General features: G+C 40.1%; 2 protein-coding genes across 2 annotated transcripts; both read right to left on the reverse strand.

Annotated features, from left to right (window-relative positions):
• Positions 1-80: 80 nt before the first annotated feature.
• tmem147 (transmembrane protein 147) lies at positions 81-4187 on the reverse strand. The gene is given in 9 exon segments (XM_053326753.1): positions 81-856; positions 859-953; positions 1708-1829; positions 2346-2430; positions 2562-2698; positions 2809-2874; positions 3060-3129; positions 3534-3636; positions 4120-4187. Coding segments are annotated over 8 exon segments (735 nt in total). The 5' UTR covers positions 3611-3636; positions 4120-4187; the 3' UTR covers positions 81-773.
• A 6434-nt stretch (positions 4188-10621) lies between these two features.
• gapdhs (glyceraldehyde-3-phosphate dehydrogenase, spermatogenic) lies at positions 10622-22619 on the reverse strand. The gene is made up of 11 exons (XM_053326614.1): positions 22597-22619; positions 14221-14280; positions 13579-13675; positions 13314-13420; positions 12666-12756; positions 12441-12559; positions 12172-12253; positions 11883-12034; positions 11583-11745; positions 11223-11320; positions 10622-11121 (listed from the first exon to the last, which is right to left on the reverse strand). The coding sequence occupies exons 2-11, from the start codon at positions 14247-14249 to the stop codon at positions 11052-11054; spliced, it is 1008 nt and encodes a 335-aa protein (XP_053182589.1). The 5' UTR covers positions 14250-14280; positions 22597-22619; the 3' UTR covers positions 10622-11051.
• Positions 22620-23068: the final 449 nt, after the last annotated feature.

Raw genomic sequence — 23068 nt, forward strand, 5'->3', positions numbered from 1 at the left:
TTCTTTTTTTTTTTTTAAATGGGGAATATCAAACACCCAAAAAACACTACATAAAATTATTAAATCAAGACTCTGTCAGATAAGACAAAAGACATTTTTATTAATGTCAAAATCACAGATGTTTACAAGTCTACATAATGTGGTCAGAGTAGCCCTCAAGTTTATTCATACTGCAGGTCTCATTGAGTCTTCTGAGTTCAACTTTAAATCTTTAATACAATTTCAACAAAAAAAAAAGTGTTTACTTGCATATAAATAAATTGATACATTTATGGCCACACAATGAACTATCAAAAACCATCCATTTGTCATTAATCCACTCAGTACATTTCACTATATCACTAAGTATGCCAACTCATTAGACAACATATAGAAAAGGAATATGTTAGTTATAAAGACTTAATTATTTTGTGGTTGTTATAGTACAAAATTCACCTTTCCACAAAACCAACACAGTTAAAGTAAGCCAATCGTATTACAGAAGCCTCTTGATGTCACCACTCAGCCTGCAGTTTTCACCGATGGACTGAAACACAGCTTTACCCTGAGAGAGCATGTATTCTACCAGGAGTCCATATAGACAGATAAAAAAACAAAACAAACTGGAAGAACTGGTTAGCATACCAGTTTGTGGCTTGTACGTTAGCCTGTTTTATACAGCAGACCAGTCCAGATACCCAACATCCTCAAGTATTTTTCAGTAGTCTTTGGTGTTGCATGGTGATACGAGGACTGACAAAGGGTTTGAGATCAGCTTGTGATGTTTGAGAACCTCAGTCCAATCTGGACTTAACATACTGTTGAAGGCTTATTCCAATGGTGTCGGCTTTTACTTGGTTGCTGTGGACAAGAGTGAGAAGAGAAACAGCGAGCAGAGAGAGATGGCACCAGTCAGCACAGCTTTCACCAACAACACTGTCCAGCTGCCCAGCAGGAAGACGTGGACAAACAACCTGAAGACACAAACACAAATATGGTTATACTTTTCATCCACGGGCAAAAACAAAATCAGATGAATTGACATTTATTTAAGAGTTTCCAGATTTGTCGTTGATATTATATCCCAAATATACAGAACATTTAAGAGGTTACTGGTAAACCACGAGTTAATAGACATGGCTTTCAATGTGGTATTTGTTCTGTAACTCAGGCCGCCAATACAAACACCACAATGAACTACAGAATTGAAACTTAATTAGAAAGGATCTGCTGGTCCACTTAGTTTTTAAAGCAAATCAACAACATCAAGAGATTTTGTTGGGTTAATAATCACATTTGTGCTGTTAATACATCGGAATCAAGCTAAATAAATGTAGAGAAAAGGAGGAGCTTGTTTAAGAGATTTTTAAGTATATCAAATTATGCAAGTTGTATGTGGTTATTTTTTAATGTATTTCTCTAACTTGTACCTCTGATGTATGTGATGCAATTCCATTAAATGCTTGTAAATTAAGTTCTGTGTAAATAAAATATACCCATTACTGTTGCTAATGTGTTGCTGTGACATAGTGCCATCTTGTGGTTTTCAAAGTAAAGTGCAGCCAGGTGGTCAAACCCTGACTGAACTGAATTTTCCCTTGAACAAATAGTCTGCCTTTTTGGAAACAAACTTTTTTACTTTCTTGTTGAAAGTCAGGCAAGAGTATTTTGTTTTTGTGTACTGCGCAATATGTAGTGTGTCCGCAGGTGAAGAGGTTGTGTACTTACTCCATTAAGAAGCCCTTGTAGACACAGAGAGCCAGCAGTACAGTAACAGGTAGCCTGAAGCTCTTAGGAAGGTCATATCGTGTAAACATCCACACCACTGCTGCCATGGCGATATAATGGACCTACACACAAACGCAGAAATGAATGTCCTGGTGGCACCTGGAAGCTGCTTGACATCCTATTCATCACATTCTTCATATATATTATAAATGCATTATAATTTTGTTATCCTGTGATTTGTGCTCTATTCTGTACACACATCTACTGCACGGCTGTCCATCTTGAGAGACTGATTGCTCCTCTGTTGCTCTTCCCAAGGTTTTTTTTCCTCCCTGTTAAAGTTGTTTTGTTTAAGGATTTTTCCTTATTAAATCAAGGGTCTAAGGACAGAGGTTTTTGTGATGCTGTACAGATTATAAAGCCCTCTGAGGCAAATTAGTGATTTCTAATATTGAGCTATACAAATAAAATTGACTTGATTACAGATACAATGACAAGAACAAAACATTTTAATGTAATCTTTTCTGTAGACTAATGCTATCTCCGAAGTGAGAGCAGTGAGGAAAAGGAGACGGTCACAGAAAACAATAGATTAAAGTCAATGACAGGACATACAGGAGGAGAAAACAGCGACTCACCAAACTGATGTTGGAGTCAAAGCTCATCTGGATGTACTTCCAGTCAAATTCAATCCCTCTGGCTCCGACCCACAGAGGAAGACACCTGAAGAACCACAACAGGACACAAACGGTGAGATTCCGCATTGAAATGTGTACAATAATTTGATGAAGTGAAGCCGACGTTTCTTCTATAATCTTAAATTAAATCTATAAAAGAGATGAATGACTGCTTACCTGGACATCACAAGTTCTGCAGTTGCCCAGCCCATAGCAGCCACCATGATCTTGTACTCTCCTTTGCCGGCATTACGAGACATTACAAGATGGAGGCCCAGAAGGTCTGCCAGGTCCACTGTGGCCTTCATGAATTCCTGGAAGACAAACATAAACACATCAGTCTCTTAAATAACCTAGTACTATACACACTTTATATTTTTTTGCAATTCCAGTAGTAAGTAAATCCAACACTGATGCAACTCACCCCTACAAAGTCATAAACCCCAGCTCCTCCTTCCCATGTGGGGAAAAATGTAGCGAGGAAAAGCATCTGAAACACAAAATGATAAGAAAACCAGATTTACACACTCCAAAACACAAGGAAGATAATGACATTGATAGTTTGTGATTATATGTAATCTCCACCACTCATTTATTTTTCACTTCATATTTTATTCCAGGTTCTTTAGCGTCAAAATGATGACGGATCAGTGTATTGCCTGAAAGCTCACTCACCTTACAAAGCTGGACAAATAAGTAGGTTGCTCCAGCCTGGACACATCTCCAGAAAGCATTGTACTCTGAACTAAAGATTGGACACATAGAGTTAAAATTTTGGACTGTAATATTGGTATAAGCACGCAATGAATGCAGGATATGACGGGTTACTATGAAAGAAGTCAGTCCAGGCAGAAATTGGAAATTTTGGATGCAAAGTTTTAAGATATGACAGCAATTGTGTATTGTGTTGCTATGAGGAAGTACTACCAAATTCACAAGCACACTTAACAATTGTAAGAGGATTAGACAAACCCCCTCCCAAACCTCTGACATTACTAAGCAGATTATTAAAAGGGACTTCAGCCTCTTGCCACAGAATAGTAGTATATAAAAAACATGTAATGATAATTACATGACTGGACTGACGGCATATACAGTCATGCATCATTCACCACCCATGTTCAAGATGTTCTGATTTAAAACACTTACAGCCCGCTGCACTTGTATGTTATAAAGTAAGGGAAATACGCCAGAGCAAAGCAGTTTCCAAAGTGAAACAGCGTCATGGTGTCTGCTCACAATATTCAGCTCCCTGTAGTAAAAGAGAGAAGAACACAACACAGAAGGGTTGACAACATGGACCACACTTATTAAGGGATACATTATATTATTACAGGGGCCAACTACTCCTCAAATAATCAGAGCAGCTGTTCTAAAAAATGTCACGAAATAGTGAAAGATGATTTACAATTCATTTATCAGGATTTATAATGGTTTAAAAAGGATAAAAGCAGCAAATCCTCGTATTTGGGTAGTTAAATTAACATGTAGTTTCATGCTGTCGCTAGACACAAACTGATTTAAATGTATGTAATGTTAAGTTAACTAAATAATATGTACATTAACCAACGTTGAACTATTAGCATTACAACACGACGCTGCGTCTAGCTAGCTTAGCAGGTCTCGAAGGCAGTTTCTCTGTCGAGGTTAAATACGAAGCTGTCTTAGTTTCATTTATCGTTTAAATAATACAGCGCAACATGTAAACCAGAGCTTTTTCACAGTTTGAACTTACTGTGAATGAGAAACTTAAAAAGGCTGAATGTCGTGTGTCGTTGAATGACAGACGGAAGTTAGTTTGGGTGCCACGCCGAAATGCCTCCGACAATGTCACTGAAAAACGGTTCCGCAAGATGTTCTTCTTGGTGTAGTCTATGGTCAAAATATTATATTAATAGACTGAATTTAAGGTAATATAATACTTCACTGCTGTGTGTGTGTGTGTGTTTGTGTCATGACAATGTAACATAGACAAAAACATGTAAGGGCTAAATAATGAATAAAAAAGAGGACGAATGTTTATTTTAATGGATAAGCTTAACATTTCTAGCCCACAATTTGATTTTCATAGCAGTTGGTGCTTATACAAAGGTCTCAATAATACTTGCAATTGATACTAGCGTAGCAGTAATAAGCGGTGTAAAAATATACAATATAAAGCTGATGTAGATCAAAATTAATAACTGACTGAAACTTGAAAATAGTGGAAATCATTGTTATGTAAGTGCAATTTCTACCATCAACTTAATGGAGTTAGACATTGACTTAACACTGGCCAAAGTTCACCTTGTGTGTATATTCATAAACCCATAGGCTACTTTAAGAGCAAAACCAGTGCTATAAGTGTTATTTGATTTTATCCAAATAATAAATAAACAAAGATACTATATTAGTTTTTTCAGAAATCAGGAAAAGTATATACACTACATACTATACACTAGTATATATAGAGGACATAAAATGTATAAGATTGTATTTCACATATTCTTTGGTAAAGCTAAAGTTAATTACTTCCAGGTGGTTGATGAACTGAAATGTCTTAAATGTCTGCTGATAGCCTTCATAATTCAGTGTTGTACACAGCTTATCAACTGGAAATCATTTTAACACACGAGACAGTTATGTGAAAATGTATTTATTAATTCATTTTGGTTGTAATAACATCTGTAATATTTAAAGCGTTACTCTTCAGTCTAAATCTAAAGCAAATTTTGAGCTGGAGCAAGTGATGATTTCATGTCAATGATGATGACATTACACAAGCATAGAAATGTGTGAAATATTGCAAAGAACCAATGAAGATTAATGAAGATAAATTAAAGTCAAATTACATCCTCACTTTATACTTTATTATTCTTTCTCACTTTTATGGTAAAATCAACCAACAAATGTATATTTCTGGGTTTCTAATCTGATTTATTTTTTTATTTTTTAGACACTCCATGAATTCCAACTGAAAATGATCAATATAGGTACAGTAGATCTATAAAAGAACTAAAAAGTATTCAAAAGCCTCAAAGTAAACCTTGCACTTTGTCTAGCTGGTGTTTGATTCACCACTTCGCTTCTTTACTTTATATCTGTGGCAGACAAAGTTTCTTCTCTCTGAGCAGTCCCTGGTGAGCCACTTATTCGTGTCGTATTTGGACAGGGTCCCACAGTGCTTCTGCTGGGACGGACAGGTTTGCAGCATCCCCTGGTGGTCCAGCGTTTTTCCATCCAACCACCACCACTCTCCTCCCAGGAAGCGCATGCCGGTCCAAACCTGAGAAACACAAAGCAGGAATAATAATGTTTTATCTGAAACTGCTCACACCTCTTTCACTTTATGCTCGCTTAGTTGGGGAGGCTGTAGTTTAAAGTGTAAAGAGACTGGCTTGTAAACAATAAGGTTGCTGTCTTCAACTCCTTGGACAGATGCTTAGATAATCAGTGGATCATCTATTTCAGAGTGCTATGTAAATTTAAAAAAGGCATGAAAACCACAACTTACCCCTTTTAAAGCCACTTTTTTTGGTTTGGATCAAATGTTGATACTAAATGAAACCCAGTGACCCCTATTCACTCAATCTAAAAGTTATTTAGTGTGTATATGGATTTTTTGTGGCCATCTGTACAGCTTGATGTTTCTTGTTGTATCCATATTAAACAGACTGAACAAAAAAGACAGACATGTTCACATGCAGCAGATTGATTTGGATAAAAGAGCAAAACATTTTGTTATTCAATCATTCAAATGGTATATTTTCCCTTTTCAGTGTTTACATTTAACATAAAATAATTAACATTTTAAAAAGCTAAGTTACAAAGTTATTTAAATAGCCAATTCATAATTCTATGTCCTTGTTTTTAAATCAATTTTTTAAATCATCATTTTATTAATTTAGAACAGAATTACAACATTAATTCAAAAAGGCTTTTAAAGTTTATTTTAATGTTTGGATCCCACAAGTGTTTGCAGAATAAATATGAGAGTGTTGTGATATGATTAAGAACATAGCAAACAAGAAGAAAACAAGTCTGCTATTTCTATTTTGTCCAATATTTGTTCATTAAGAAATCCTGAATAGTTTCACACCTAAACTATTCAAATAAATAGTGTGGAGGAAACATGACTCCTCAGATGAACTGTGTGCACATTATAGACATAGGCAACTTATATCAGTTGGTGGTTGGGGCAATTACCCTCCCACTGTCCCTGTTGAATGGAAGTTGAATAAACATATTTGTTTGCTCAAATATGTCTGTGAAAATGAACATTTAATTTGCTAATGTGTAAAACCCTTATCCATCCTCAAACCTCATCGGTTGTGGCTTTGTAGATCCTATCCCTGGCATACTTGTACTCTTTCTCATATGTCAGGCTCATGAGTCTGTAGCGGTAAACGCAGGTGTCAGGGTCAGCACATGATTTTGGGATCATGGACTGGCAGTACTTCAGCGCTTCCTCCCATGTCTTGTTCTCCTTCACCACCTCCAGGTAGTCATCATAGCAGATGAACCGGAGCTCTTCAGAGCACTGTTCACTGTACCAAAGTTGGGTCACATTATCAAAGAAGGCACAGTCTTCAGTGAGTGGCTGCCCTGATGCCCAATTTCTGTAGTCAGATGTCAAGTCTCCACTCCAGCTCCAGGTCTTACCACCCTCTCGGTACAGTCCGATCCAGCCAGTGCTGATGAACTGATCGGTGGTTTCACTGGTGACAGTGGCTAGGTCATCAAATTCACGCCGACAGTATTGTTGAGCTTCATACCACCCAAGGTTGATTTTGATATGATGATTGACGCCATGAGATGAGCAGTAGAAATGATGCTCACTTGAACAAGCATTACTATACCACAAACTATCACTGCCCTGCACAAATGCACAGTGACCGCTCTGCTGTCCATCAGCCCAGTTGGAGCTCAATGAGAGGTCGTTTCCTGAGATCCCTTCTCCAGTTCTGAAACAAACAAGTTAATATTGCTGAGTAGCTGTCTTTAATCTAATACACTGAAATCAGCATAAGATCATGATTTAAAGGGGATACTCACTTTTCATCTATCCACTTCCAGACCGAGTCTTGTTCAGGGTCTCTAAGTAGACCGATCCAGACTTTTTGGATTTCTTCTTCTGACATCCAATTAGCCAGCCAGCTTTTGCCCACCCTTTTAAACGTAAGCATGTCAATGTTGTTCTTCTGACAATACAGTCTCGCCTTCAGCCAGGTCGTCTCATGACTTTGAAGGTAACAAATCATATTTGTGATTGATGCATTCAAGCCAAGAGCAGAAATGAGCAGGAGAGCAAGTATGAGCTCAGACTTGTTTCCCATGGCTGGTCCAGGTGAGTCAAAACACTGCGATGTCGTTAAAAAACTACAGAGAGGAGAGTACTCTGTCAGCCAGGTCAGTTGTGCAGTCAGGAGCTGCCTGAGTGTTTTTATAGCAGCTACCTACCTACTGGATGACTCACCAGATCCACCTGAGGAGCAGCAACTCTCCACACCCCCTATTATGGTGTGGAGAGTTGCTTCAGTGAGTCCATGCTTTTTAAGCTAAGTATGGAAACTTTTGAATTTTTCATTGAACAGGATTTCTTTTCATTTAACCCACCAGTCAACACTTTTTACAGACTCTTCCAAACTGAGGTCCTTGTGTGTTCAAATATTCCTTTAGCTGTTCTCTTCCTTTGATTGCTTGAAAGATATAAAACACTCAGAGGAAAAATATATTGTGTGAGCAGTTTGATTTGGGAGGAGAGAAAAGTGACTCACAGTCAAAAGTGACTTCTCTTCTATTGCACATATTTTGATGATGTAAGAGTGGCGACAAAACCCTGATATGTTCTGGTGTAAAAATAATCAAAAACTGTGTTTATGTTTTTTTTTTAAATTTTGTCAGTATAATACAGTATATGTTCTGTCAGAAAGGAACCTTGCTGTAGACATGAGGCTATGCAATCTGTGAAAATTATTCAAATTGTTTTTTTTCTCTTCTTTTCTTCTTTGGCCATGTCATACAATGCATTGTGGCTCTAGCTTGTATTAATTTGTATAGTTTTGTAAGCCTGTGTGACATGATGACATCTCACCATCTCTTCACGTTTGATCACTTACAGTGTATTTTTCTTTGAATTCAACTCAACAACTTGAAAGATGGAGTACTAAAAAATAAACAATATGAACAATTGTGTTAGCCTGGGTTCTGTTTGCTTTTCATATGAGTGCATACTCAAAAACAAATAAGGTGAAAACATGAAAAAACAAACAAATACAGAGTACACAAACAAAATGTACCCAAATCCAGTCATGTGTGACGCAGTAAAGGCTGTCGCTCTGCATCAGAAAGCTTCATTCAAATCCTGAACATTCAAAACTGTCCAGTCGCCATGGTTGGATGGGGAAATGAGGCTGCAGGCAAATGACTGGATTAGAATCTCATAAATCAACAGATATTGATTACCACGTCCTTGTGCTGATCTCTGTCTATATATACAGTATATACAGTATATATGTATATATATATATATATTACAGGGCAGAAGAAACAGTATTGATTAACAGCCTTGTATATTAAAGGAAAGGGACAGACAGCTAGAATGTGAAAAATAAAAAATATATAAAATACATTTAGTTTAATTTTAATTCGACTCACTGATCTTGTGTCTTGCAATTTAGACAACACATCATGATTTTCTAAAACATAACATGCAGTAAACAACACGTGGTAATTAAAGAGTTGTAGACTTGATATTTTTATAAGCAATTCAATAAGACTTAATGGAGTTGAAGCACTATGTGGAGCAGCAGACTTGAGACATTACCTGGTACCTCCACTGGTGTAACTGGAGCAGGGAAAAAGGTGTGAAGAGAAGGTATGTCTACACTTTTGACTGGTAGTGTATATATACTGTTAATAGTTACAATAGTAATAAATACCCTGCCTTAAAGACCTGTAACATATTGTTTTAATGGCAGTATGTTAAATAGAACAGCAGGTGGCACTGCAGTATTTTTTTTTATGTCAGTTTCTTGTAAGAGGAAGCAGCTTTTCCACGACAGGAACTAAAAAGTAAACGTTTCTTCCATAGACTGTATAAGGTTTCTTCTCTATTAAAATGCAGTAACATGAATAAGACAGCAGATGTCTCCACAGGCTCTGTCCTGCAGCTGCTCCACCCTTTCCCCACCAGTGTCTCTAGAAAATGACTGGATTCGAGGGAAGGGTGCCCAGGTAACGCATCATTATTTTCATCACTAGTTAAGGTGACCATTATGCCAATGGCAGTTTTCCCTCAAAAAACAACTTAAACTATTATTTAAATATCAGGATATTTCTTGCAACAAAACAATCAAGCATTGGGGCAAGATTCTTCCATTACTGTTTAAATATTGGCCTCCAGCCTTTAATTCGATGATATATATCATTAACATTAATATACAGTATCATTATAGAATAATACTCTCTCTCAAACACACACACTGTCTCTCCTTTCTCTCTCAATCCAACTAGTCAGGGCAGATGGCCACCTACCAAGAACCCGGTTCTGCTAGAGGTTTCTTCCCGGTAAAGGGGAGTTAAGTGCTTGCATTTCTTGGGGAAATGTTGGGTCTGTTCAAATTAAATTTAAGAGTACAGTCAAGGCCTGCTCCATGTTGTAATTTGGCGTTATAGTAAATAAACCTGACTTGAATTGAAATGTGCTGCAGCATCTCATTTCCACTAATTTCCACTAATAGTCGTTCTGTCCTGACTGGTTAAGTGATGCACACCTGGTTGCAGTGATGGAAGGAAGGCATTAAATAAGAGTAAACCTTTTTATTGAAACCAAAACTGGAGCTCAGAAGAGTATTATTGATCCCTGTGGGGCATTTGACCCATCCTATACACACACACTAGTAGCAGCTCCAGAATATTAACCCTAACAAGGGTGGGAGGGAGCCAAGCATCCCATGGGAACCCACACAAACACGAGGAGAACATGCAAACTCTACACAGAAGAGACTCAGGATATCCGGGGTTCAAGGACAGGACCTTCCTGCTGTGAGGCAACAGTGCTAACCACTGAGCCACTGTGCAGGAAGTGATCATCAAAGTTGTGTGAAGTACAGCTTAATAATGATTCATTCAAATACAGAAAGTGATATGTTCACTTACCATGTGTTGCAAATGCAGTCAGTGTATTAATCAGAGTCACATAAGTGATTTATTGTCTTTGTGTTCATATAAATAATGAAACAAGTCAACTGCACCGCTTGAGGTTTTTCAAATTTTATTTCTTTCTCATTACTCTTAAGCGGAGTTACAGTAGCTCTGCCTCTCAGTTTCCTCCTTCCACTGGTGACTAAGCCTTTAAAACACACCAACATGGAGATGGATACAGTAGTTACCATTGTATTGAGCCATAACGACACATCTAAAGTGGCAGTGAGAGGTGGAGAGGGAGGGGCACACAGACACAAATACTGTCACCGACCAATCGTCTCGTTATTAAAGGAAAAAACAGATAAACTCAAAACACTCAAACACACTGTTGCTGCTGCCTACGTATACTGTAGTAGAGCTAAGGACCGTGATGCTATGACTTGTCTATGGGGGGGGGGCCTGTGTGTAAAAGAGAAGAGAGGGGGTGAGAGGATGGTTGGGGTGGTCCCTTTCCTGACTTCCTTTCAGGACATGAAGTATCTACTCCTTGGTGTGCATGTACATCAGCAGGTCAGCAACACGGTGGCTGTAGCCGAACTCATTGTCATACCTGCAGAGAGAGGCAGCAAAAAGAAAAGAGAGAGATTTAATGATCAGTTTTGAAACTGATTAAACAGTTTTTCCTGTTAAATGTAGGACAGACAAACTAACCAGGAAATGAGCTTCACGAAGTTGTCATTGAGGGAGATGCCAGCGCCAGCATCAAAGATGGAGGAGTGGGTGTCACCGATGAAGTCAGAGGACACAACCTGTAAAACAAAAAATATGTCAGTCAGATATTGTGTAGCCAGGGACAGCTTATGCAAAACTACTTACTAGTCTCTACATTCATAACTATCATTGAGGACACAAGTCATATTTTCTTCACATAAACCATAAATTCATTAAGAACAAGACTGGAAATAAATCTTAATCCATTGATCCACATTCAATTAAAAAAAGAGAAGCCCCCTTTCAACCCACTGGGTGATGATTTTAACTGTGACATCATCATTAGTCATATATCGTTACCTGGTCCTCGGTGTAACCCAGCACTCCCTTCATGGGCCCGTGTGCGGCCTTCTTGACGGCTTCCTTGATCTCAGCGTAAGATGCAGACTTGGACAGACGGCATGTCAGATCCACCACTGACACATCAGCCACTGGCACCCTGAATGCCATGCCTGTCAGCTTGCTGGAGACAAAAACAGAAAAAAAGACAGATATTGGACTTGTGGCACCACCTACTTTTTCTTTTTACAACTTTTGCTAATATCCTTGACACAAATAAAGGTCAATCTGGTGGTTAGGTTGATGTGTGCATGAATTTACCCGTTGAGGTCGGGGATGACTTTGCCCACTGCCTTGGCGGCACCGGTGGAGGCGGGAATGATGTTCTGGTGGGCACCGCGGCCATCACGCCAGGCCTTGGCGCTGGGACCATCCACTGTCTTCTGGGTGGCTGTGTATGCATGGACTGTGGTCTGCAGAGGAGAGTGTCACATAACATACATGACATATTTTCTTTCCAACCTTCAACTCTGTAAAATCTATGAAAAAGTCTAATCTGAACTCAGATCATGCATGTTTTCAGAGCAGTAACAGATTTATTGGGACTTACCATGAGAGCCTCCTCAATTCCAAAGTTATCATGGATGACTTTAGCCAGAGGGGCCAGGCAGTTGGTGGTGCAGGAGGCATTACTATCAACAGAAAGATACACATGGTCACTAACTAGCAGACTCTACAAGAATCACTTACCTTAGAGAAATTTAAAAAATATATATTTTCTCACCCTGAATTGTGTTACTAAAAGAGTTCTAGCAAGGCTGTAGTAACATGTTTATGTAAATCAAAAACCTACAGTGTGCAAAACCTAGAGCAAGTTACCTGACGATGGTCATGGAGGAGGGGTCGTATTTGTCCTCGTTGACTCCCATGACAAACATTGGAGCATCAGGTGAGGGGGCGGACACAACCACACGCTGAGCTCCACCCTGGATGTGAGACTGTGAGTGACAAGCACAGAGAAAGAGAGCACAAGTTAGAAACTGGACAATCTGCATACAGTAGCATACAGTATTTCCATGTGCAAATATATTTGTATGTACATACAGAGGCCTTCTCCACACTGAGGAAGACTCCGGTGGACTCAACAACATACTTGGCTCCAGCGCTGCCCCAGGGGATCTCTGCTGGCTTCATGCTAGAGTCAGAGAGGACACGAGGGAGTTAATGTAAATGTAAGTGATTATTACAAAAGTATGAACAGAGACACAGAAACAGTGTACAAGGTATGTTTAGCAAAAGAAGTGTTAGATGACGGTGGGAGTGTAATCATGTTAGGGCAGTACATCGTGTGCTGCTTAGTGCTCATACTGGTGGACATGTAAAACAGGAATGTCTCTTCAATAACCCTCCACTTTGTTGGTATTGGCTTTTTCAGAGTAGAGGCCCCATTATTCAATGGATTGAAACAACAGCGGGTACCATGGACAGAGGGGCAGCTATGACAAAGGCCTAAGGCAGCAGACAGCCTCATTCCGAGTGACAGGAATTCACCCCGGATATTAAAGACCAGCAGGATGAACTGGCATGAAACACCTCACCTTAAAATGGAAAATACGATTCCAACTGGATGGCTGTTTTAATAAAATAATACTCATGTTGGCTTCTCTGGAGTTTGCTGCCACCAGTTAGCAACATTACTGATGTCTGTGCACAAACAGCCACTAGCCACCAAATGTCTTCATCATCACTCACCACTGGAAGACAGAGATGGCGTTGCCATCGACGATGAGCTTGCCATCCTCTTGGGAGACCTCTCCATGGTAACGGCCATGGGTGGAGTCATACTTAAACATGTAGACCTGGGAGAAGAATCAGTTTAGGTGTTACTAACAGCTTCTTTAAGCGATAGACACTGCAGCTTACATCTTGTGTTAGCACCCTATATTTTTACAGTGAGCATCTACATGGATTTAAACATGTCGCTGTGAATAATTTAAGTATTTGTATGTTTGCTCACCATGTATTGCAAGTCAATGAAGGGGTCGTTGACGGCCACAACCTTGATGCCTTTCTGAAGGCAAGCCCTCAACACGAGGCGGCCAATACGACCGAAGCTGCACAAAGACACAAAGACAGATTATTAATAGTTACTTTGGGAAAATTGTGGTAAACTTCCTCAGGATGTCAAATCACTCCCGGGAGTTAACATGAACCCCATCGGCTAGAAGATCATGAACTTCTTTCACTTCTACATTCTTGCTGCTCCACTATTGTTAATCTCATTATTAATGCAAGTAAAATCTAATAAATATCAAATACAATCTTTATCAACAACTTGAAGTGCAGCCTTTTTTGTCAGATCAGTTTCATATTTTGGAAAGAAGGAATGTAAAAGAACAGGCAGCCACAGTTAACTGGTTAAATGAAGAGCTACAGACTGCCTCCAACATGTAATCAAAGTAAACTACAGATTTTACTGTCCCATTACCATTTAAAAGGAAATGGATTCACATTGTTCTGCATCCCAGGCTCTAATTAAAGTTGCACAGGATGTGGTGTAGGCAAGTAAAGGCATTCACAGCACCGTCGATAATCCTCTACTAACACAAGAAATGATTGGGTGCACAGTGTTTCTGAAGTTTCTGCATTTCAAACTTACCCATTGATTCCAACACAGAGATCTGACATGGTTGCTGTTGCTTTGGGTGGATTGAGTTACCTGAGGAAAACAAGAAAAAAGAGAAAAAGCATTAACATTAGAAAGATAACCACAGAAAACTGCTTAGAAACTAAAATGAAAATGTACATGTAGAACATCCTAGCTAGCAGGCAGAAAAAATAACCATCTGCTCTTAACAATGCCAGAAATGAATGTAAAACACTCTCTTCTTTGTCATTTGGTAGCTTGACAACAAAAATACAAATATGCAAACTGTGGCCTTGGCAGCAAGAGGTGGCTTTAATCAGGCAAGTTAAGTTATTAGTAATACATGAGGACTGTGTGTGTGCTGCACTAGTGTAATGTGGCCATGTGAAACCAAAAAACAGACAAATCTAAACATCTATTTTGAGTGATGTTCCTTCATCTGTCGGTCAGCTGTCAAGTCTGCACAGCAATACTAAAAGAAATCAAGACTAGAAACAATGTTAGCAATAATCTAAGTAAATGTGGACAAGGAGTGTGAAGCATTAGCACGTAATAGTAAAGAAAACACCAAGGTGCTACATTAGTGTCCTCAAATCAAATGAAGCTGGTGTAACTTATAATAATAAACTCAAGGTGGGCGCTGAGTTTGTTGTCATGGACACAAAAATACGGGCTGTCAAATAGTGTGTTTTACACGCATGTGCTGCAGCATAAAGAGGTCTTACATCATGTGTGGACATGTTTAGAAAACAATGGAGAACAATAAGAGGGCAGGCAGAAGCACAGTCAGTGTTAGGTATGTAACACGACAAAGAGAGACTTGTCCGCTAACTGAAGAGAGATAAAGTCTGGCCTCGACTCAACTATGTGAACTCTTTCCCCTCTGCTTTCCTCTCCTTTTCATACACTCATCTCTCCGTTTCTCCTCTCCACGCCTCCTCTCTCCTCTCCTCCCACTGCTCCTGCCCCTGTATTTTCTACCAATTGCTTCCTTTCTCTCTCTTCCTGCCCCCTCCTCCATCATCTCACTCCTCCTCTTCCTCTTTTCTGCTGCCGTTGGTATGTCTATAATTGAAGGGAAAAGCACTCTCTGATATCAGATTTAGCATCTTCTTCTACATCTAGTTGAAAAAGAAAAGATTGTGTGTTTAATTTAGGTTAATACTATGTCAACAACCAGCTGGTTTAAGAGCTGTTCATTTGAAAACCTGGATTAATTCAGGGACTCATTCTGGGTTAATTAATACAGGGTGTGAAACCCAACAGATGAACCACTTTGGGTTCAACAGATGTGATAAACTGCTACATGTGGTGTTTCACTGAGGTTTCGTGTCTATAGAACTGGAGATTTAGAGCTCTCTGTCTGTAACATGTCACCAAACCCTGCGCTCAGTAACCAGGTAGTAACCTTGTATGTGTGTGTGTGTGTGTGTGTGTGTGTGTGTGTGTGTGTGTGTGTGTGTGTGACAGTCAGGTAGACTAAGTAAGGACACTGCAGATTGCCCTTGAAAGTGGTTGGTTGCCATTTTAGGCTACAGTAATCTCCTAATCTGTTGTATGTGTGCTTCTCTCTCTATGTGTGTCTCTGTGGGGAGCATGTAGGACAGGCTGTTGCTCTGGTGAAATGCATTGTGGGAGAACTCTAAATAGATTGAAGGGGCAACCAGATTAGAATAAATCATCTCTCTCGTTCTCCTACACCATCTCCGATGTATTTGAACCTGAGGTGTATTCACTGTTGTTATTAATACAATAAACTGATGCTGTGTCTTGCTCTGTAATACCATTTGATGCCAATTAAAATTCATTTAGAGCGATTATGGTCTTCAGCTGCCAGATTTCTAAAAGGTATTTGAATACTTGTCTGTAGCATTTTCTCTGCCTGCTTCTGGTACCTTCCTGTCAGGACAGAGCAGCCATTTTATTCTGCTGTTAGCATCCATAATACAAGGTCACCAAAGGAGAAAGTTGGAAAGAGAGAGCGATAGTATCATCATGCTGTTCTCACATTTCTCTTTCCTCTCCTTTATACTCGGTTCCCACAATCACCTATTGTTCATTCACAAAGCTCTCATTCCTCTCTTTTGAAGTTTCCCTCCCTGTCTCCTGTACACTTTTTCACAGTCCAGCGTCCCACTCCTTGGCTTTGTCCTTCTCTACACTAATGTCCCCATTTTCTCAGCAGCTACCCCAGGTTCTACAACACAAAATGGCTGCTCTACTGATAAATAATATTACTTTTTAATGCCGGGTGGACGATTCTTACTGACTTAAATAGATGGAAAATGGGATTGGACAAAGTTCGACATAGCCAAATAAAAGAAGAGAACTGGTGGGATCTGGCTCCAGATGTGGAGAATTTCACAACTTGACAACCTGATCTCGTGGAAGATGTAGTTTTTAATCAGCTGCTGAAGTTTAAACTATGAAAATGAGAGTATGCTTGAATGAACTGATGTAGGAGAGCACTGGAGTCTTTTTACTAAGTGGCACCAGCTTGTCTGTATGAACTTGATGACACGCCCCCTTTATATCCGTTACTGTTGCCTAGTTACAGTGTCGAGGATTGGCCAATCAATGGGAGGGACGTTTATGGGACTTCTCTAGACTCTAGAGTCTAGAGGAAAAGGCTACGTCTGATGTTTGGAGAGACATGAGCTGTCATGACTGAATATTCATTACAAACAATGAGCACAAAATGGTTATAGAGAAAAATCAAAGGTAAAAGCACTATACACATATTAGTTTGGTTATAGATGGTTAACGAGTGAGCAACAAACATGCCCAAGAAGTTGAACCCTGCACTAGCACAGTTACATTATCCAACGTTACTTCTGGCATTTTACAACAGGACAAAATATCCTCAAAAGCAGCCAGCACCTCCTTCTACTCCTCCACTACACAGCCCTGCCTCTTTTCACTGTAGACCAATCAGCCCAGATCTGGTATTCAGCCCACACTTTTCTCATAGGGCGACACACACTCACACAGACACTTCCCTGCTCACAGAGGCCGTATTGTGCACAGCGGACCTCAGAAGTTAAATACTGTGAACTGCAGTTTACAATCTGCTGAAACTCATTCAACTGCAGGGAGGAGAAGCAGACCAGATAAATGAAGTGTAGCAAGGTTTCTTTAACATTTATGTGACTATTTACTACCAATTACAGATGAACTACTCTGCTCACTTTGGATCAACATCAAGTTGAAGACTGAAAAGATTTAAAGTGAGTGATTTTATGAGTTCACTTAAGTGGCAGCGTCTATTCTAAATGGATTAATCTGTCGTATGAGCAAAATACGTGATTAACATTTTTGCAGTACAGCCAGCTCTTCTCCTGATTGGCTGGCCAGGGACCAATAAGAGGGACGCTCAACCCCGACTTTCCAGAAAAAAACCTGGAAAAGCATCTATCCAGTCTCTCCATCTCTACATCTAACCGTCCTCCTTCGTCCTCACTTCTGTCTCGCCTCAGTTTTGCTCCATAAAACTCCCCTTTTCACCAGTCTGACAATAAAACCACCAAACACTTGAAGAAGGTGGGGCGACCATACCCTCTTCTGATTGGTTAGAGAAAGAGAGGAATCAGCCAGTCAGATACGCCTAAATGTTTTTTTTTAATCTTTAGTCATTCCACTTATTATCCAGCAGTCCATACATCCGAATACATGTACTGTTTATTCAGAGTGTGGGTCAGTCTCTCCCCCTCCTGCTCTCTCTCTTTGTCATCACCTTTTAATCCCATTTCTGTATTATTCTCTATCTAGCTTTTTTTTTAATATATCACACATCCCCTCCTCTTTTCCCAAGCACCCGAACAGATCATTCAAATTCAGTACCCTACCTCCATCTGCCTATTTGTCTTTCCTCACCACTCTTTGTCTGTCTGGTCCACCTCATTTAGCACACTCTACCCTCCCTCTGAGCTGCGACCCATTTTCCTCACAAAAACACAGTTTCACCGGTGGGGGTGCGGGGACAAGGGGTGTCTACGACTCTGCGTGTACTGCATCTGCACCACAGGGACTGCTGAGAGGAGAGATGACTCATACCCAGCCAACCAGAAAAGGACAAAGACCACAGGCTGCCTCAGGTGGTGAAATCCTAAAATTTACACAAAAGATGTCTGATGCTCAGAGAGAAAAAAAAAAGGAGACGAAAGGAGAGAGTGTGACACAGCATTTCCCTTCTGCCAACACCTCCTCTGATGTCAAACCCACACCGACTCCTCTTTTCGCTGTAATATGTCAACAGGCTTAGAGGTGGTGTTTGTGTGCAGTTCAGTCACATGCTGCTCTCCCTTATATGGACTTAAGTTTAGAGGAGCACAGATGAGCTACTGTTCATCTTCCCAACGTACTAGAAAACTATTCACATAATTCATTGCAGCCAAATAACAACTGGCCTGTTTATTTGCTTTAAGATGAGATGTTTTCTAAAACTACAACTTTAAAAGAAAACTATGTTCATAACAAGAGTTTAAGACTATATCATCATTCTTTGGGTTTCCTCAGTTTGTGCATCTACTGTAAATTTGTTGGTGAGTCAATGAACCGAAAGACTGTCATTACTTTTTCTGCCCTCTATGCCACTCCCCCCAGCCTTCCTCCTTCGTCTGCCCTTCTTTCAGTGTCTGGTGCCTATTCAAACCTCCCTCTAGCCCTCTTTCTCCTTGTCACTCCCTCTTCCTTCACAGTATTTTTCCACTGCAGAGGGCTGATTGGCTAGACGCCAGACAGACTATCCAATTAGGAAATGTTTTCTTTTCTGGCCCTCCTCTTAGTAAATTTAAATAAATCAAATACATTAGAAACAGTTATGCACTCTTACATGCACAAAACTGGTGAATTCAAACTTTCTCTTGTCAAACTCTCTATCTGACCTTCCGATCATCTTTTTGTTCCTCCCCTCCTGTGCAGTGTACCTGCTTCCTCTCTTTTTATAGTCTCATCACAGAGGCAATGCCACTTTGATGCCATAAACTAGTCAGTTAAACGTCCGACAGCATTACATCAGCAGTCAGACACAAGCCTGTGCCCACCACAGGCTGCGTGTCCCTCTCAGCAGGTAGAGCCTCCTGCTGACAGCAACAGACACACAGTAAGTCCACTGTTTCATCAGTGGCAACAGTAATCTGCCAGAATATATAAAGAGTTGATGTTGCTAAGTATTTCTATTACCTAATACACATGCATACAGTATATCTGGGTTAATGGTAAGAATACAATTAGTTAATAATAAAGCTAGTGGATTTAGTAACTTACTGCAAAGATCTGTGCAAACACACACTCATTCATGTACGTGCGCACACACCCACCAACACAAAGACATTAGGTGCCATGAATTAGTAAAAAGTGAGCTGTATCAAACTGCAGAGGGCTCAGGACTCAGTAGGAGAGACATGTGACTACTCTGCAAAGACACACACACACACACACACACACACACACACACACACACACACACACACAGCTCATATCCTTCTGAGCTTGTGTCAGCAGGCAGATGACAGATATCCTTCCTAAAGCCCTGGTACCTTTTGTCCTCTCCTCTCAAGCTCTAGAGCTATCAAGCTACAGTTCACCTTTATGCTGTGTGCGCTATTTTTCACTCATCATGGTAACTGAAAAACTGTAAATTATTTTAAAAACAAGTCAAACTGCTTTGTTACACATGTATTGGCTTATATTTTCCAGTTGTGTGCCTCCTTCCTCTGTGTAAGGCTTATTTCCTTAAATTAACACTGGCAGAGTGCTGAGTCACTGTGTAGTTACTTCTCTCTTACTCACATCCTGGACAAAATGGCTGGTTGATTAGTCAGCTGCAGAGCAGAACTGAAGGGGACTAACCCTAACCCTAGTACAACAATACTACTTAAGGGCGGAAAACTTGAGTTGATCTAGAAAAAAATGAATCACAACCTCTTCAAGAAGGACAAATACTTAAAGCCTGGGTTGATAGAACAAAGAAATAGCCTATGTACTTCTTAAAGAGTCTATTCCCCATCTATGACCAATGACATAGAGACCTACAGTACTGCCTCACTTACATCTTCAGTAGATCATGTGTGTTCTTAATAACATGGCTGTGATCCTAGTTAGGCTGGAGGAACATGCCCTGCGTGTTACTGGTGGAGCTCATTTCATTGGCTAATGGTATACTCCTTGCTCAGCAAAGGGCCAACATGTCAGTCACACGGCCGCTGACATTTACATGTCAGAAATTTAGCTGACACCCTGATCTGCAGCACTCTAGAGTAAGCACAAAAGTAGAGCGAATGTCACATTAATTATGTGTGACCTGACAACTTGGCCTTATTATTATGTGTCCATAATAATATGATAATAATAATAATAATGACAATACACCTTATACCAGGTATATCTTTGGTTCATATTATTGGCATGGCACCACCTTGCCATGATGTAAAGTTATAGCATCAAACCAACTCCAATAGACTGATAAGACTATAGGACTCATTTTAATTTTGAAAATGTATTACTATATTGTAATTTTTGATATATCACAATAATTAAATTTGATGTTGTATATTTGTTTATACTTCAATATTAAGGTAAATAAATTGGTATAAATGAAAGTTGCAGTCATAAATCATGCTAATTAGAAATACTGCCAAATCATCATCTGCTGATGCATGGCACATGGCTGCTATTTCTCACCCAAAATGATCAACATGAGGCCTGAAAAGCCTGTTAACACATACAGCTTTTAGCTTTGTCTATAATATTCAGCAGCTCTGTGGCAGCTCTGGGTCTCTTACTAATTACCTTCAGTCATTCATAACCTGAGCTATGGGTCCAGTGTGAATGGCTCATTTCAGACTGATGAGGGAGTTTGAGAATAAAGATGAACAGCCCCTCAGCATCACTACAGCAGCTCAGGGCCTGCTGTGACCTTCCTCAGCTGGAGTAATGACCTTCAGCAGTGAGACAAGGCCAGACATGTCTGCATCTGCATGTACCACACCTACCTGACAGTAACACTGTGTGGCTTTTAGGCTTTGACGTTTATTGATTTTGCCTTTTTAAAATACATCAATTCGTCTGTTACTGTAGCTTCCTCTTATTAATTTTCCACACAGGACACGGCTGACTAGTTCTGCTATTAAGGCCTCTAGTTAAAAGCTTTGTCACAAAATAAACTGAGATGAACTTCAGCTGTGTCGTGTGGCTGCTTTAAAAAGTAGCGCATGGCTCTTTTAAAACCGCATCAACAGGTCTGTCGAGTCAAACTGCGGCAGAATCATGCGACACCCCTTCTGTTTGTCTGCCCTTCAAAAACGCATCTCAGGAGCACGTTTCAGCTCTCCCCCTTTCATCTCTCGACATTGAACTTTATTCAATTGTCCCATGTCGGTTCAGATCTTACATCACCGTGACCCCTGCTTCCTCTTTTATCAAGAGTACAATCATCTCTGTAATCTAATGGCGCAACGATGGCAGGCTTCATCATGAAGAGCCAGTAAGGCACGTAGCTTCACCTCCGGCTCACGCACGCCCATCCTCCCCGCACATCGTGTCATAACAGCTCAGTGCATTATAGCCGCAAATAGCTGTATTACAGTCAAACTACAGCCTTCACTTTTAACTCGTTTTCATTCCAGCGTCTACCGAAATAGACTGTAGTTACGTTTTTTTCTGGTAACTTCACGCATATTCTTGTATGTGATTACGTAACATGGAGACTAATCCACTTCCGTAAAGATGCAGCATAGGGAGCTGACAATGTCACGTTACCTTTAGCTTCAGATGAATGAAACAGAAAATATGAATGGACCGCGATAGCAGCATTTCAAATACATATTATGGTTCATCTTTTGCTGGGTTTTGGCGTAAGCTAACTGATGCAATGACGAACTAATATTATACGAGGCTGCGTGGCCGTATCGCATCTCCTCCCATCCTCGCTCCTTTCTTCATTTCCTGCAGCATTAAGGCCTGCATCCAGCTAAAGAGGATGATTTAATTATGCCAAATGGTCGTTACTTTACCCTGCTATCCTCTTCTCAGTCTCTAAAGTGGTGCTGCGCCACTTAAAACGGGATAACGTTTGTTGGGCCGATTTAAATAAAGCTGGATGAACAAAACGTGCATAAGCTACAGTTACAGCCTCATTTCATATTATATCAGTTTAAGTTAAAAATGCGAGGAATTGAGAGTCAAAGATGACAATGTATCATTTAAAGAGGTTAAGGTATGATAGGCCAACACTGAAGCGTCTGCAGACAAGCTAACATTTGAAACCGTAGTACAGACCTTTACAACGCTGAATTTTGCGGAATTACGGTCATTTTTTGGTAAATATGTGTAATACGGCCGCAATAAAAGCCGCTACACACCGGAGGGTAAATCGGGTTGACAGCTTACCTCGGCTGATGCTTCTTCTGTCTGTGTGCGCACTACACTGTCCCGCCTGCTGCTTTTATATAGGACACGTGCCTCGGGAGCCTGGTCGCCCTGGTGATGTGACGTAACGCCATCCTTCGCTGCTAAAGAGCAAAGCGTCCATTCGGAACGAGGGACTGGTCACGGTCGTCTAGTGGCTGCCATAGTAACCAGAGCGATGGCAAATTAACATCTAGTCACAAATCTTACTTAGTTTATAAACTTTAGGGGTGTGTTGATGGTAAAAACATAATACTAACAAGAGAGGAAGACACAGCGACATATGAGAAACATGGAGATACACACATATAGATTGTGGTACGGTGCCACAGTGGAAGAGGAAGATGTGGTGGTGGGGAATGATGAAGCATTTTGTTCCATTCCCACCATCTTGTAAAAGCTGGACATGACAATGTGTGATATAGCCTACTGGGGGAACATAGCATAAGACATA

Source organism: Scomber japonicus, chromosome 10 (genome assembly GCF_027409825.1).
Source record: "Scomber japonicus isolate fScoJap1 chromosome 10, fScoJap1.pri, whole genome shotgun sequence".
NCBI lineage: Eukaryota > Metazoa > Chordata > Actinopteri > Scombriformes > Scombridae > Scomber > Scomber japonicus.